Raw genomic sequence first — 16,275 nt, 5'->3', positions numbered from 1 at the left:
ACGCTTGATGACATGCTGTTGTCCACACAACTGGGCTTCCCAGTTGAGGGCTTGTTGTGATATGTTTTGTATGGAAAAGGTCGGTTAGTAGGACCACTTAGGCAAAGGACGGGATAAACTGGCAATAGAAATTGGCAAACCCTAAAAAACTCTGCAACTGCTTGCCAGTCCAACATGACCTTTACCTTCACGCGGTCCATTTGTTTATTTATTTATTTAATCGATTTATAGGCCGCCCAATCCCGGAGGACTCCGGGCGGCTTACATCGAAGAAAGAAGAATAATAAAAAATGACAATAAAACATATTAAAAACAACACATATACATTCGTTACGATCGGGGCTGGACCTCAACAATGAGGCCAACAGCCCCAGGCCTGCTGGAATAGCCAGGTTTTCACAGCTTTTCTGAAGGCCATGAGAGTGGGCAAGGTCCGGATTTCTGGGGGTAGCTCGTTCCAAAGGGTCAGAGCAGCCACAGAGAAGGCTCTCCTCCGGGGAGCCGCCAGCCGGCATTGTCTGGCTGACGGCATTTGAAGGAGGCCCACCCTATGGGATCTCACCGGCCATTGGGAGGAATGTGGCAGTAGACAGTCTCGGAGGTATGCTGGCCCTAAGCCATGTAGGGCTTTAAAGGTAATAACCAACACCTTGAATTGTGTCTGGAGACCAATAGGTAGCCAGTGCAGCTCGTGGAGGATTGGTGTGACGTGGATGTACCTAGGTACACCCAATATCGCTCGCGTGGCTGCATTCTGGACTAGTTGCAGTCTCCGAACACTTTTCAAGGGTAGCCCCAATAGGTTCCATATTTCACCTAATGTTCACCCCATTAAGTGAAATATGGAACCCAAGGTAATCCAATTGCATCCTGTGGAACTTTTAGACAATTTGCTGTATAAATGCGCCTCAAGCAGCTTTTTAAGATCTTGATATACAAGAGTTGCATGTTCCTCTATGGTCTTGGTATATATAAGGATATTGCCTAAATAGACAAGTACCCCTTCATATAGATGCTCATGCAGCACCTTGTTAATTAGCTGCATGAACACCGCCGGGGCTCCTTGCAGTCCAAAGGAACTGGTACCGGCCTAGAGGACAATGAAGGCTGTCTTCCATTTATCACCAGCCTGAATATGTACCCTATAATACGCCTCTCTGAGATCTAATTTCATGAATATGCATTCCTCCACTAATCTGACCAGCATATCTTTCATTAAAGGGAGAGGGTAGATGTTCCACACAGATGGCATTAATCCCCTGGAAATCAATACAGAGGCATAAGCCGCCATCCTTTTTCTCCCAGAAAAGAACGGGTGCAGCTACCCTTGATCTAGCTGTTGAATAAAACCTCTTTTCAAGTTCTTCTCTATGTATGCCCTCATTTCTGCTAGCTCTTGCAGGATCATAGAATACATTTGGCGCTTTGGCAGTTTAGCTCCAGGGAGTAATTCCACTGCACAACCCGTGGGGCAGTGAGGGGGCAAAGTATCACATTCCCGTTTGATGCATACATCCTTTAAGTCTGCATATACCCAAAGGAATCGCTCAGTCCCAGCTGTATCTATCGATGGCACTGCAGTTTGCAATCCCACCATCCCCTGGGCCATGGTTTGCTCCTCTTGAGGAGGGCGTTCAGGGCCGAGCCCTATTCTGAGATGCCTACTACCACCACCACACCATATTGTGGGGCCCCACTTATCCAACCACGCCAGCCCTAGAACAATTACTTCCATGATTTTCGGAACCACTATAAAACACCAGTCCTTCTGATGGGGCCCTATCTGCAATACCACCTGATTAGTTACATGTGTGGCTGGTTAGCCCCCCAATAACAAGCCGTCCATCTGTTCAAAACAGATCGGCCTAGCCAGCTTCCTGAGGCCTATCCACCCAAGCTATCAGCAATTGTGGCATTCATTAAGCAATAAGTGCACCCTGAATCAATAAGGGCTGTACACTGTCATCACCTGGCTGCTTCCACCACTACCGGTATCACAAAAGGTTTGATTGGCTTATTTATCATTGGGTTGGAATCCTCCTCCCCATCACTTCCACTGGTGTTGAGCGTATCACCTGATGGGCTGGAGCCAATGGGTGTAGGAATTGGTTGACTCACCCCACGTGACTTCTTTTTGTGTTTGGTGTGCTCACAGATACTGTAGGGCTGGTTTCAGGACACACTGCTGCTCTGTGCCCCAGCCTCTCTCAATGAAAACATATTATGGGTGTCCGGACGGGTGTTCTCTATCCAGCTTCCATTGGAGATGGTTTCACCTTGGAGATTGCTGTGGATTGCAGGGTTATCAGGGCAAAGCTGATAGGACGTGTTTGCGGTCTTTGTTCTTGTGTGCCCCACTCCCTTCCTGGCCTATCCTCGTGGAAATTTATAGCTAATTCCATGGCGGCCTGGAACCATGCAGTCAGTCTATGTGGCAACCTTCTGTAGATGCAGGCCTGACATAGTGTTAGGTCAAGACCGGCCTTGAAGTGGTGCACCACCAACCTCTCTGGCCACCCCCTCACTTTGCCGGCCAGACCCCAGAACTCTCCGATGTATTCGGCTACTGGCCTCCCTCGTCTTACAGCCAGAAACTCCGCTTCCACTGCTGAGTCCTGGTGGCATCTTTAAACCTTTCCTGCAGTGTCTCCAGGAACAGACCAATGTCTCCGAGTTCCATAGCATGATCCCCATATAAATCAGCCACCCAGGTGGCAACCTCTCCATCCATCACCACCATCACAGCCATTACCATGTCCCACTGCAACGTGTACATATGGCCATAACAATCCATGTGATTTGACATCTGGCATAAGAAGAGGGCCATTCTTCACGGGCTATTGTCAGAGCTGACATCCAATGCTCCCCACCACCTTTTATACTTCTTTGGTATTTAGGCTAAACCCCACCCTCATGCACGCGCACCCCCATCACCCCCATACTTGTACAGATACTGTTAAAATTGATGTGACTTTCTGGAAGTATACGTTATTCTCTGCTATTTAAAAGATGATACAATAGCACTGGGCCTCTTCAGATCAAGGATTTATTTTAATAAGCTTCTTCATTTTGTTAAGTTGTCTAGAACAATAATAAAGCAATCTTTAAAAAATAATATAATAATTTGAACATTCTATAGACATTTAAAGTTATTGACTTGCCTCCTTACAGCAAACAGCCAGTTTCAGTTTCAATCTGATTTGCACAAGAAAATAAAAATCTGCCTTTGCCTCCCAGCAATTTGCCGCCTTTCATCAAACAGCAGTTTTAGCACAGCCTGATTAGCACAAGCAGCTGATAGTCAGGCCTCCCAACAATCAGCTGTTTGGGGCTGCAGGGATTGCCATAGCCTATTGCTGCCTGTCTGCAGCCTGATACCGCTGATAGTCGGAGGCCCATCAGCTGCCAGTGCTAATCAGACTGTGCTGAAACTGAAACAGGCTGTTCATTGTTTGCTGCGAGGAGGCAAATTGCTGGGGGATGGCAGGTGGACAGGTCTACATTCAGTGTATAAGGCGCACCCAAATTTTCACCCTCTCTTAGGGGGGCAAAAAGTGCATCTTATACTCCAAAAAATACAATATTTGATTGTAGTTGCTGAATTTTATGTTTTTTGAGTGTCCTTAGTCAGATTAAAAAGTAATTCATAATTCATTTCAAATTAATACTCTGTTACTTCACAAATAATGAAGTATGCAAGGAAAAAATAGCATTGAAAATATGATTTATGGACACTTCGCTTATTATATATTTTCTCCTCAGAAAATGTCAGAAGATACTTGGCAAAAACACAAATTTATGGGAATGTGAAGTATATAGATTTAAAGAAATTGGACAACTTAAGGTTTGTATGACTGAACACTACTTGTTTGTCACATGTAAAAGTTAATAAATCATATAGTCATGTCTTTATTACTTTCCCCAAAAGTAGGCATATTCAAAATTGCTCTATTGTATTTAGGTCTGTCTTTATCTGTTTGTTTCATTTGTTATTTTCTATATGTGAGTTGGGTCTGTCCCACAATAGGGTAAGTATTAATTGAATTTCAAGAAATAGCATTACATATCCTAGAATCTAAAACTGAAATAAGTTGATATTCATGGCCTAATAAAAAGTTAAAGCGTGCTATTAATCATTTTTGAAACATGAAACTTAACAAAATATAGTATTTTGGTTCCTTGTACAATTTTTTAAAAAAATAGTTTTTATTGAACATTTTTATCTTTAAAAAACAGAAAAGAAGACACACACAAAAAGAAAAAAAAAGACAAACGTAACAATATAAAATAGTTATACAGCCTTCTGTATCGGCATTTATGTTTAGCTTTTGTAATTCTCCATTCTACATTGCTTTCCTATCGATTGTATCTTCTGTAATAGCGTAATAACAGTTGTACTAAAACTTTTAATAATATTAATTGTTCATATCACCATTTTATTTACATTGTGGTCAATATTTTAAGTTTGATAGTAATTAGTAACTTTGGTTAATTTTTATTCAATACTAGTTTGGGGGGGGGGGAACAAAGACGTCCTTTTTTTGTTTTGGCTTCTGTTTTCTATCCAATTATAAATTCTATTCCATATTTTATAGAAATCCGATTCTTCTCTTTCTTTTAATTCCATGGTCATTTTTTCCATCTCTGTATATTTGAGTACCTTTCTAATTATTGTTTTGTCTGCGGGTATATTAATTTGTTTCCAGTTTTGTGCAAAAGGTGAGTATGTATAGTATTATGTATTGAAATTTTTTGTCTGTTTTGTCTGTATTCCTAATAATGATTCCAGTTTCAATTCTATCTTTTGCTCCGTAATTTCTTCCAGCCATTTCTAATTTTTACACCAATATTTCCTTGTAATGGGGCCCATCCACTACATATGGTAGAATGTTCCAAACGTGTGACTACATCTCCAACATTTGGGAGATAAATTTGGATACATTTTGGCCAATCTCGCTGAGGGCAAATGCCATCTATAAAACATTTTATAGAGATTTTCTTTGTAAGCTACTGCTATTGTAAATTTATAATTTCTTTCCCATAGTTTGTCCCATTTTTCTAACTCTATGTTATGGCCAGAGTTTCTTGCCTAGCTAATCATTGTCTCCTTTACTATCTCTTCCACCATTTTATATCTTAAAAAGAAAATTATATAATTTGCTAATCATTTTTCCTCCCATTCCTAATAATATTTTATCTATTTCCACTTGTTTCTCATGTATTTCATATTGTTCCCGATCTTTTTTAAATCTTATTTTAATTTGTAAATAAGGCCAGCATTCCATATTTATCCCTTGTGTTTTCAGATCTTTTACTGATTTTAGTTCTCCTTTTTCATCTAAAAGTTCTGCATAGCTTATCATTTTACTGAGATCTATGGTATTTGGGTATGTCATTGGCTCCATCGTTGATAACCAGATTGTGATTTTCATATAATGGTTCTTCTTGATTTTTTCCCAGACCTTAAACAAGACATTATACAATTTTATTATATTTGGCTTCCATGTCTGTTATATAAAAAATTATACAATACAAGTTGAATTATGTCCATCTAACTTTGTCAGAGAGTTGTAACTTTTCAAGAATCTACTTTTTAGAAGTCTTTAAAAGCATAGTAGATACTTATGGTCTCATGATTCAAGAGTTTGTAGACCGATTCATTAATAATATTTTCAGGAATTAATTGTGTTTCAATGTGACAGATTTTGGGCCTGTTGTGTACTGCAAGATTAGAAAAAACTCATATAATTCGACTAATAGCAGAGCAGAGCAGGAACTTTTAAGGGACATATTAGTTAGCAAGCATCAAAATTAATAGATTGACCATGGCATATTGTTAAAAGGCTGTTATTTTTCCGATAGTAGAAAGCATTTATGAACATGAGTATTGATTGCATATCCATATTCTCACTACGAATTTTATGTCTTCCTATTCAAACTCAATGAACCAAAAGGAACATATTATTAAGATCTCACAGTAGGTAGTCCTTTTGAGATGTTAAATTCTATTCAAGAGTGCAAAACAGTAGTTTTTCTCATAGCAGTTGCTTTCATACAAAATTAAAGATGGATGGCAAGACAACAGCACTATTTATGGAGAAAGAGCAGGTTAGTAGCCAGATATTTTGCCAGATTAGAAGAAAGCCTCTTGCTTACCTTCCTCTATTTCACTTCACCCTAAAAGATGTATGGATAAATGGGTGATGTACTATTTTTGCCATCACCACTCCCTTCTAGATTTATTTTTAACTTGAGTATAAATATCTTACAACAATGCCTTATGCTATCCAGAAGACTTTTAAATATAGAAAATCTTGTCCAAAAAGCCTGTCAATAAAATTACTGCCTTTCCAAACTGGTGATTGTTTTTGTTTTTGTTGTTCAATTGCTAAGTCATATCCAACTCTTAGTGACCCCATGGACTACCACCGTCCAGACCTTCCGCACAGCCCTCAAGATCTGGCTATCCCGTCAGGCCTGGGGATAAGATCCGAACCTCGCCCCACCCGAATGCTGAATGAATGTTGTGTTTTATCGGTTTATTTTTTTTATTCACATTTTTTTTTCTTTCTTGTGTTTTGTCTTACACTCCCTTCCCATTAATTGTAAGCCGCCCTGAGTCCCCTCAGGGAAAAGGGCGGCCTATAAATGTCAAATAAATGACTAAATGACTATATAGCCCACCAGGCCCCTGCCCTCCACTGTCTCCCAAAGAATGCCAAAATTGATATTCATTGCATCAATAACACTGTCCCTTCTCCTTCAATCTTTCCCAATATCAGTGGAGTGGGGGGGATGTTTCTAGTGAGTCATCTCTTCTCAGTTGGTGGCCAAAGCATTTGGCTTCAGCTTCAATAATTGTTCTTCCAAAGAACGTTCAGGATTGACTTCCTTTAGGATTGACTGGTGTGACCTCCTTGAAGTCCAAGGGACTTTAAAAAGTCTTCTCCAACACCACAACTAGAGAGCATAATTCTTTGGCACTCACCTTTTGGTCCAAACTTTCAGCCATAGAAAACTATTGGAAAAACCATTACCAAATTTTTGCATTTATTTTGTACAATGACAATAAAGGCTATATTATAACATCCCTGCTTTTTAATATTCTGATTGTCATAACTTTCCTCCCAAAGAGCAGGGATCTTTTAATTTCAGGGCTGCAATTGCTACCTGCAGTGCTCCAGGAGCTTAAGAAAATAAAATCTGCTTTCATTTCTTCCCTTTCTATTTGCCAGGAAGTGATGGGATCAGATTACATGATATTAGTTTTTTTTTAATGTTGAGTTTCAAGCCAACTTTTACAGTCTCCTCTCCTCATCAAGAGGCTCTTTATTTCCTCTTCACTTTGTGCCGTTAGAGAGGTATCATCTACATATCTAAGATTGTTTATATTTCTCATGAAAATCTTAATTCTGGCTTGTGATTTATCCAGCCCAGCATTTCACATTAGTCTGCATATATTAAATAAGCAGGATGTCAATATACAATCCTCTTATACTTCTTCCCCTATTTTGAACCAATCTGGTTTTCCACGTTTGTTCAGTGTTGCTACTTAACCCTCATGTTTTTCAGGAGACAGGTATGGTGATCTCGTACTACCATCTCTTTAAGAACTTGACACACTTTATTATGATCTATCCAATCAAAGATTTTAAAGTAGTCAATGACACAGAACTAGATTTGGTTTTTTGGGAACTCCCTTCTTTCTCCAAGATCCAGCAAATGTTGGAAATTTGATTTCTATTTCCTCTGCCTCCTCTGGTAGTTCTTGGTTCACATATTGCTGAAGTCTAGCTTGTAGAATTTTGAGCATGACCTTGCTAGTATGTGAAATGAGTGCAGTTATACAGTAATTTGAAGATTCTTTGGCATTGGCTTTCTTTGGAATTGGAACCTAAAATGACCTTTTCAATCCTGTGTTCATTGTTGAGTTTTCAAAGTTTTCTGGCATATTGAATGTAGCCCTTTAATAGCATCATCCTTTAGGATTTTAAATAGCTCAGCTGGAATACTGCTACCGCTTCTGGCTTTGTTTTTAGTAATGTTTCCTAAAACTTTTGGAAAGCTTCAACATATTTTAATTGTTTATTTCCTTAGGCAATTAGTCACTATTTGCCAAGACAAGATTCGATCCTGAAGCCTTTCATTTATGAAATGGTTCTGCATGAATTTCTAGAGAGCGATTATCAGGTAAAATATTATTTGTTGTAATACCACTGAAACAGAACAGCAGCTTAATTTTAAATTTGTCGCTATAGTGGTAAAACAGAGATTAGGATGAGACATGCTATCTACCAATAAAATACATAAGGATTACCCTTCCTGGGGTTCTGGATTTCTCCAGAGGAAAAGCGAGCACCTAGACTCAGTGAGCCTAAAGGGGAGAGGCAGCTGAAGGCAGCCAAGGAAGATGTCTTCCCTCGCAGAAAGGAGGTATCCTTTCTCTCCCTTTTGAAACAAAATGGGCCATCAAGCCAAACCCCCCACACTTTCTAGCTCCTGCAGGGGGAACAATAGGGGGGAGCACGGGCAGTCACTAATGGGCAAGCGGAAGGCATAGCTGCTTTGAGGGAAGGAGGGGAAAACGCAGGTATGTAGGGCGTCCGCTGGCCCGCTTGGGACCTGCTTCTTCCACTCCCAGTTCTCTCTGTATGACTGCTTTTATTCCCACAAAACATGGGATCAGCCATGAGGAGGAGAAGCGGGGTGGGCAAGAGCAGGCACGGGTCCAATCAGCCAACCTCGAGAGGCAGCTGAGAAAAAGAGTGGCACTCGCTGAGGAGACCTGGCTTGCTTTCCCTTGCCCCCTAGCAGAATTTCAGCCTTCTCCTCACCCTCACCCTGATTTCTCCCCAACCACACTCACCTTGCACCATGGCAAGTATGGGGTGTGTGTGTGCGTGTAGGAGGGGCTGGATGAGAAAAGTCAGAAGGAGTGGTGGAATGAAATAGCCAAGCTTCAATAGCTTGCCTGAAGGAACATCTACGTTGGTGTTGGACCATTCGGGGATGTAGAAGCAGTGGGGGTGGTGGCACATGGACGAAATGGGAGGTGCCCCACCGACAGAGGCTCTGCATGGAAGGCAAGGGTGTAGCGGCGTGGGAGGCTGTCCATCCCACATCACGGGGGTCACTTTCCTTACGGCTCACTGCCACCATCTCTGCGAGATGGAGTATTGGAGGCCAGGCTGGTTCCATCCACTCGCTCACCGCTTTCCCCATCAGTTGACGAGGTAGGGTCTGGGTTAAAGCCAGTGGGGAGGGGAGGGCTAGGTTCTACCTACACCTGTGTGTAGGTAGAAGGAGGCAGTTCTGCGGATCCACATGGTGAAAGTGAGGCAAGGTGAGTGTCGGAGTGGGCATGGCCAACTAGTGCAATAAAAATTGCTGCACATGGGCAGAAGCAAAATGGCTCTGCCTATGGGAGAACTGGTTCAGGGGTGTGGCAGGCCTGGATCACTACCGGTTCCAATGACCCAGGCAGCCAAGTTACTACTTATTCGTCCGAGCCAGTAGGAACCCACCTCTGTAGGTTGGCCCCAAGAAAATGAAAGAGCTCTCCATAAAGAAGGTTAGAGCCGAGGTGGCGCAGTGGTTAAATGCAGCACTGCAGGCTACTTCAGCTGACTGCAGTTCTGCAGTTCTGCTGTTCAAATCTCACCGGCTCAAGGTTGACTCAGCCTTCTATCCTTCCGAGGTGGGTAAAATGAGGACCCGGATTGTTGGGGGCAATATGCTGACTCTGTAAACCGCTTAGAGAGGGCTGAAAGCCCTATGAAGCGGTAAGTCTAACTGCTATTGCTATTGCTAAGATTCTCCAGGAAATATGAAGGAAGCATATATATTCTGGATCAAACAGAAGTCCTTATACTTGTGTCCTTCCCACTTGGAATTGGAATTGTCCTTCCCACTTGAAATTATGGAGGCCTAATTGTAGTTCCTATTGTAGTTCCTAATTACATTAGTATTAAAAAAAAAAAGAGGGGGTTATTTGGCTGAATTTGTCCAATTCATTTTGCCCAGATGACAATGACAATTTTTGTTATTCTCTTAATACCTTTGACTAAAGTGCAAAGCCTTTTAATTTTATTTCTTTTATTTAAAAAAGTTATTTGCTTCCAATCTCATATCCACTTTCAATTATTTTAAGGGTTTTGCAACATTAATTAAAGAATGGCCTGGGAACCTGTACAACAATCCAGTCATTGTCCATGCTGTATTGGACCATCTGAAGAAAGATCCACAGAACAGGACATTGCTGAAAACTCTAGCAGAATTGTAAGTTTGTTGGCTCAGGAATTCGAATGATACCCACAATTGACTAACATCTAAATAACCCATTGTGGTTCTTTCCTTGAATAATCAGAATTTTAAGTATGTTTTTCCACATAAAAGTAATTTGACTTCTTCCTATCTCTACTTTTGTGGGTGAGGGATGAAGTTCAAATATTTATTAAAACTTTCATTTGAAAAGATTTACATCAACAGCAAAATTGTTTCAGAGATAGTATTATTGTATTTTAGTTTTTCATGTCTAAAATTTATAAGTCAGGGAAGAGAAATATTATTCAGATGCTCTCAAATATAAGAATGTGGTATCTTGCTTCTTTTTTCATGAAATCCACGTTCATGAATGCTATTGTTCATGCTGTATCAGCCTTAATACCTGACTTTAGTACCTTTTTGGAGTATTGAGAGATTATGTTGAGCAGAATCTCCCAATGTTGTTGTTTTATCCAAACATCTTTGTATATTAGCTTTGTATTTTTCAGCTTGACTTTTAGACTGCTTTGGTCACTAGCTCTTAGTTGATTATTTGTGCTCAGGTGCTCAGCTATGGGATTGACTCTGATGGGTATTTTTAAGGCTCAGCGAGAAATATGTAGATTCAACTTCAGGAAAACTGAGATGGAGAACTATATCTGTATATATTGCACTATATCTGTAATAATTGAATTTTGAAATACAAGCTGTTTTGAAAACATTCAGTAAAATTCTTGATACAGACAAAACTGTCCCCATCTGTATTTTATAATAGACAGACAGAGATGATACATGATAGATAGATACCGTGCTTTCCTGAAAATAAGACAGTCTTATTTTCTTTTGACACCCTCCACCCAAAAATAAGCACTTGTGCTTATTTTCAGGGAGCTCTTATTATTTTTGAGGTGCAGGAGGCAGTGAACGTGGTCATCTCATGGTGCTGCTGTGTTACAATATTTTTGGGGAGGGCTTATTTTTGGGGAAACAGGGTAGATAGATTATAGATAGGTAGATGATGGATGGATGGATGGATGAATAGATAGATAGATAGATATTTAACTCTTCTGTTTTAATTATTTTAAATATTAAAATTAAAAATATTAATAGGGAAAATGCTGTCAATGAAGTTTTAATAAAGAATTAAAGGGATTCAGAGAGAGAGATTACTGTTGAAAATATCATTAAAATCACAGCGCAGAAATGGTACAAAAAACCCCAAATATTCTAGATTACAGTTTTTCTTTCATTTTTATATCCATATTCAAGTTATTGGAGGCTTGAAACAAGCTGCTTTTCAAATGTGTTTCATTTTCTTAAGTCTTACATAGCAATGTTCACACATAAATATGTCCTTCTATTTTGTTTTATTCTCAGGAATGCCAGAATACATCCTTAACATCCTAAGTTAGCCTGCACTATTTAAGGTTTTTCACTATCCTTGAAGCATATCTTACTCAGAAAGGCTAAAGGCCATTGAGGGTCTGAAGAAAATTGAAGGAAAAAGTGATATCCAATTACTTTTCTAACACATGTAGACAGAAAATGTTTTCTATTATTCCAAATAACTATAGGATGTTTTAGCCAAATGATTTCTGTGCTATTGGATTGCTTTCTCAAAAAGCCCACATTTGGGTCTATTTATAACACATGATCTTTCTTATTAGGTACACCTATGACCAGCGCTACAGAAAGGCTCTTGAAATTTACCTCACACTGAGACATAAAGATGTTTTCCAGCTGATCCACAAACACAATCTTTTCAGTTCCATCAGGGACAAAATTGTTCTACTAATGGAGTTTGATTCAGAGGTATGATGAATTTCAAGTTGTATGTTAACACTTTTTTCTCTTTAAGAATGCTTGCAGATAAAAGTAAACTGAGTTTAACAACTTGCACTTTTTATTATGATATCTGAGAAAGGTAGATAATTATCACATAATTGTTACTAACAATAAATATTTTCTAAAATATTTTAGAAGTGGAAAAGCTGCATTGGGTCAAGAAAAAGAACATAATATTATATTGTGAGAAGACTCTTCATTTTTCTGATCTTAATTGATAATTGCCATATAAATTGAAAGAACAAAGTGGTAAAAAATATAGCCTAGTCCATAAACAATTTCTTTAAATAGTTTTTATTAAACATTATTACCTTTAAAAACAGAAAGAAAAATATAACAACATAAGAAAAGACAAAACATACATAACAATATAAGGTAAATATACAGCCTTTTGTATCGGCATTCATTAGTTATACATTTTTTTTAAGCATAAAACATACAGATACAAATACAATTTTAAACATACAACACCCCCCCCCCCGCAGTGACAGTCATTCACAGCCCAACTTTTTTTCTTTCCTTCCTCATTGTTAGGTCTCTAAGCCACATCTTCTCATTACAAAGTTCAGGGATCTATTACAATACCTATGTTCACTTTTAACTTTCCCCATTTTAAATCCCTGCTGTTCTCCTTGTCGCCCACATATACCATAAGTTCCAGCTAAGATAATGTTCCGTTTCTCCTTTGTCCCTCAGCCAACCCGTCATTCTATCCATTTCTGCGCATTCATAGATCTTTTTAATTATAGCATCTTCCGATGGTATGGTAGTGGATTTCCAAAATTGTGCATAAGTTATTCTTGCGGCCACAATTATATGTAGGCTCAAATGCCATATTGAACTGCTTATGTTTTCTGGTTTAATGCTTAGTAGAAGGTTCTCGGGTCTCCATTCCATGTTTGCCCCGGTAACCTCTTTTAGCCATTTTTTAATCCTTTTCCAATATTTCGTGGCCTCAGTACAGGACCACCAAATATGGTAGAATGTGCCATCCTTTCTTCCACATTTCCAACACAATGGAGATAACCCAGGGAACATCTTGGCTAACCTCGTTGGGGGGAAGTGCCACCTATAAACCATCTTGTATATGTTTTCTTTGAATGCTGTAGATATTGTAAGTTTAATGGTCTTACTCCATAGATCGCACCATTTGCCCATTTCAATTTCATAGCCAAGGTTTCTCCCCATGCTATTAGAAGGCTTTTGTCCATCTCTTCATTAGCATCTTGGCAGGTCAAAAATTGGTAAATCTTCGATAACATTTTCTTATCTCCACCAAACAAAATCTTATCTAGCCCCTGAAGGTTTGGGTAGATCCCAAAACGTACCTTATCACTTTTAAACCTGTTTCTAACCTGTAAATATTCCCACCATTCCAAATTCCTGCCCTGCTGCTCTAATTCCATCTTTGTTTTCATGTTGCCATCTTCTGTCATGATGTCTTTATATGTTATGTTTCTTGTCCAATTAAATACACTGGGGTGCGTTAAGGCCTCTAATGGTGCCAACCAGCACGGAACCCTAAGATAGTATTTTTTCCTCATCTTTTCCCAGACCCCCATCAAAATCTTCCGAATATAATGTCCCATGAAGTACCTATGGGGGGGTGTCTCTTTCTTGCCAGAGGGAGGCATGCCATCCCTGAGGGAGGTCATGTCCCTCTATAGCCAATAGGCGCCTTCTACTCAACATCACCCAATCTTTCACCCATGTCATAATTGCTGCATTATAGTATGCTTCCCAGTTGGGTACTCCGAAGCCTCCCAGTTCTCTACGTTTTTGCAATATTTGGGCTTTAATTCGTGCTTTCTTGCCTTGCCATATAAATCGAGTCACTATTGTCTCCAAAGATTTTTTAAAAAATTGTCCAATTTAGTTGGTGCCGTTTGAAACAGAAACAAAAATTTGGGTAATACATATGTCTTGACTGTCGCAATCCTGCCCATCAGAGACAGTTGTTTGCCACTCCAATTAGTCATATCTTTAGATACCTGCTGTAGCAATTTCATATAGTTATCTACCTTGATAGAGGAACATCTCTCCGTGAGCCAAATTCCCAAGTATTGTACTTTGTGGGCCATGTTAATCCCTAACAGGCTTTGTACTTCCCTTTTCTGGTTCAGAGTCATATTCTTAATTAACAGTTTTGTCTTCTCTTTGTTTATATGTAGCCCCGCTATCCTACCGTACTCCTCTATTTTACGTAAAAGTTGTATCCCAGAAGCCATAGGATCCTCCAGGATAAAAACAAGGTCATCGGCGAAAGCCTGGACCTTAAATTCCTGAGCTTTAGCTCGTAACCCTTTAATTTGTGTGTCACTTCTCACTATTCTAAGAAGGGGTTCTAATGTGAGGATAAACAGTAGGGGGGATAACGGGCATCCTTGTCTTGTGTCTTTACCAATCTCAATATCACCCGCCTCTTCTCCGTTTACCAATAATGTCGCGGTTTGTCGTACATAAATTGCCCGAATTGCATTTAAGAAGTTTTCTCCAAACTTCATATTTTCTAGTTGTGACAACATAAAGTTCCAATTTACCCGATCAAAAGCCTTTTGTGCGTCAAGAAACATAAAGGCCACTTGTTTATCCAGCCGAGCTTCATAATATTCTAAGGCATCCAAAATAATTCTAACATTATCTTTCAAATGCCTTGACGGCAGGAAGCCGTTCTGATCAGGGTGTATAAATTTGTTAAGGAAGAATTTAAGTCTATCTGCCAGTATAGCTGCAAAGATTTTATAATCCACATTCAAAAGTGAAATGGGCCTATAGTTTTTAATTTGGGTGCGGTCAGCTCCAGCTTTAGGCAAAAGGGTTATATAAGCCTCAGCCCATGATTTTGGTGCGATAGAATCCGTCAAGACAGCATTAAATATTACTATTATCTCTTGTCCTAAAATTTCCAAAAAAGATTTATAGATTTCAACTGGCAAACCATCCATGCCAGGAGTTTTGTTGTTTTCCATTTTTTTGACTGCCTTTTCTAATTCATCTATTGTTATCTTTTGGTCAGTACCCCTTTTGCTTCATTTGAGATCTTGGGTAGATTTGCATTGTCTAAAAATTCCTTAATTTGGTCCTCAGAAACTTCTTCCCTACTATATAGTTGCTGGAAAAAACCTTGGATAATTTCCTGTTTCTCCCCCTTGGTTTCTACTAATTCCCCTTTACTATTCTGCACTTGAGCTATACGTCTGCTCTCTCTTTCTTTTCGAAGTCTATAAGAGAGCCAACGACCCAGTTTGTTAGCATGCTCAAAAAGGTTTTACTTAATCCCCCTAAGTTTCCGAGCGACATCCTCCTGGTCTAGAAGAGAGATCCCGTGCTTAATTCTAGCCATTTCTTCTTTTTTCCTATCATCTAGTGGGTTCTGTTGCAAGGCTTTTTCTACCACCTCCAGTTTAGCTACCCCCTTTGCCCTCTCTTCTAATTTTTTCCTGTGTGTGCCTGTTGTATGTTTAATAGCTAGGCCTCTCATATAAGCCTTGGCCGTATCCCAAAGTATTTGTGGGGTTACTCCTTTCCTATTTTCTTCAAAAAAAAACCTCATTTCCCGTTTAAACATTTGCTGAAATTCTTGTTCTTTCACTATCTCTGTATTCATCATCCACCTTCTCTTCCTCCCCTGCCTTATTCCTTTCCACACCAATAAGAGTAGATTATGATCGGCCCAGGTATTAACCTCAATTGCTGCTTCCTTAATCAAGTCCCCAATTTCTGGTGTCAACCAGGCCATGTCGATCCTAGAACAGGATTGATGTCTATGTGAAAAGAAAGTAAATTGTTGTTTCTGTGGGTGGAGTTCACGCCATACATCCTTTAATTCATATTCCTCCCTCATGTCTTCAAAGGTTTTGGGGAGAACTCTCCTCCTTTCTCTTGTGTGCGTCGAAGGGCCTGCCGATAAATCCGGCAGCTGGGGGAGAGGGTGAAGGGACCACAGATGCGGGAGTGGGCCGGAACATAGGGGTCATAATGGGGAGGGGCAGATATGGCGGGAACTTCAGGGCAAGCCATTATGGGGGAAGGAGGGTTCCCTATATTCGAGGGATCCCCCCTTCCGGCCCTGTGAGTTCCACTCCAAGGCCAGATGGCATGAGTAGTCAGGACCCTGGTCTCAGGTTGCTGTTGCTAAATGCCAGATCTGTGGTTCATAAAGCTCCC

The 16,275-nt window shown here is 39.8% G+C and overlaps 1 protein-coding gene across 1 annotated transcript in view; it reads left to right on the top strand.

Annotated features, from left to right (window-relative positions):
- VPS41 (VPS41 subunit of HOPS complex) overlaps positions 1-16,275 on the top strand; it is a 250,144-nt gene that overhangs the window by 183,286 nt on the left and 50,583 nt on the right. Inside the window, 4 exon segments of the mRNA XM_032234989.1 lie at positions 3,763-3,844; positions 8,098-8,190; positions 10,151-10,278; positions 11,931-12,075. Coding sequence (XP_032090880.1) covers positions 3,763-3,844; positions 8,098-8,190; positions 10,151-10,278; positions 11,931-12,075 — 448 coding nt within the window.

This window comes from Thamnophis elegans, chromosome Z (assembly GCF_009769535.1).
Source record: "Thamnophis elegans isolate rThaEle1 chromosome Z, rThaEle1.pri, whole genome shotgun sequence".
NCBI lineage: Eukaryota > Metazoa > Chordata > Lepidosauria > Squamata > Colubridae > Thamnophis > Thamnophis elegans.
The sequence above is the reverse complement of the archived record's forward strand: the minus strand, read 5'-3'. Positions and strand labels throughout refer to the sequence as shown.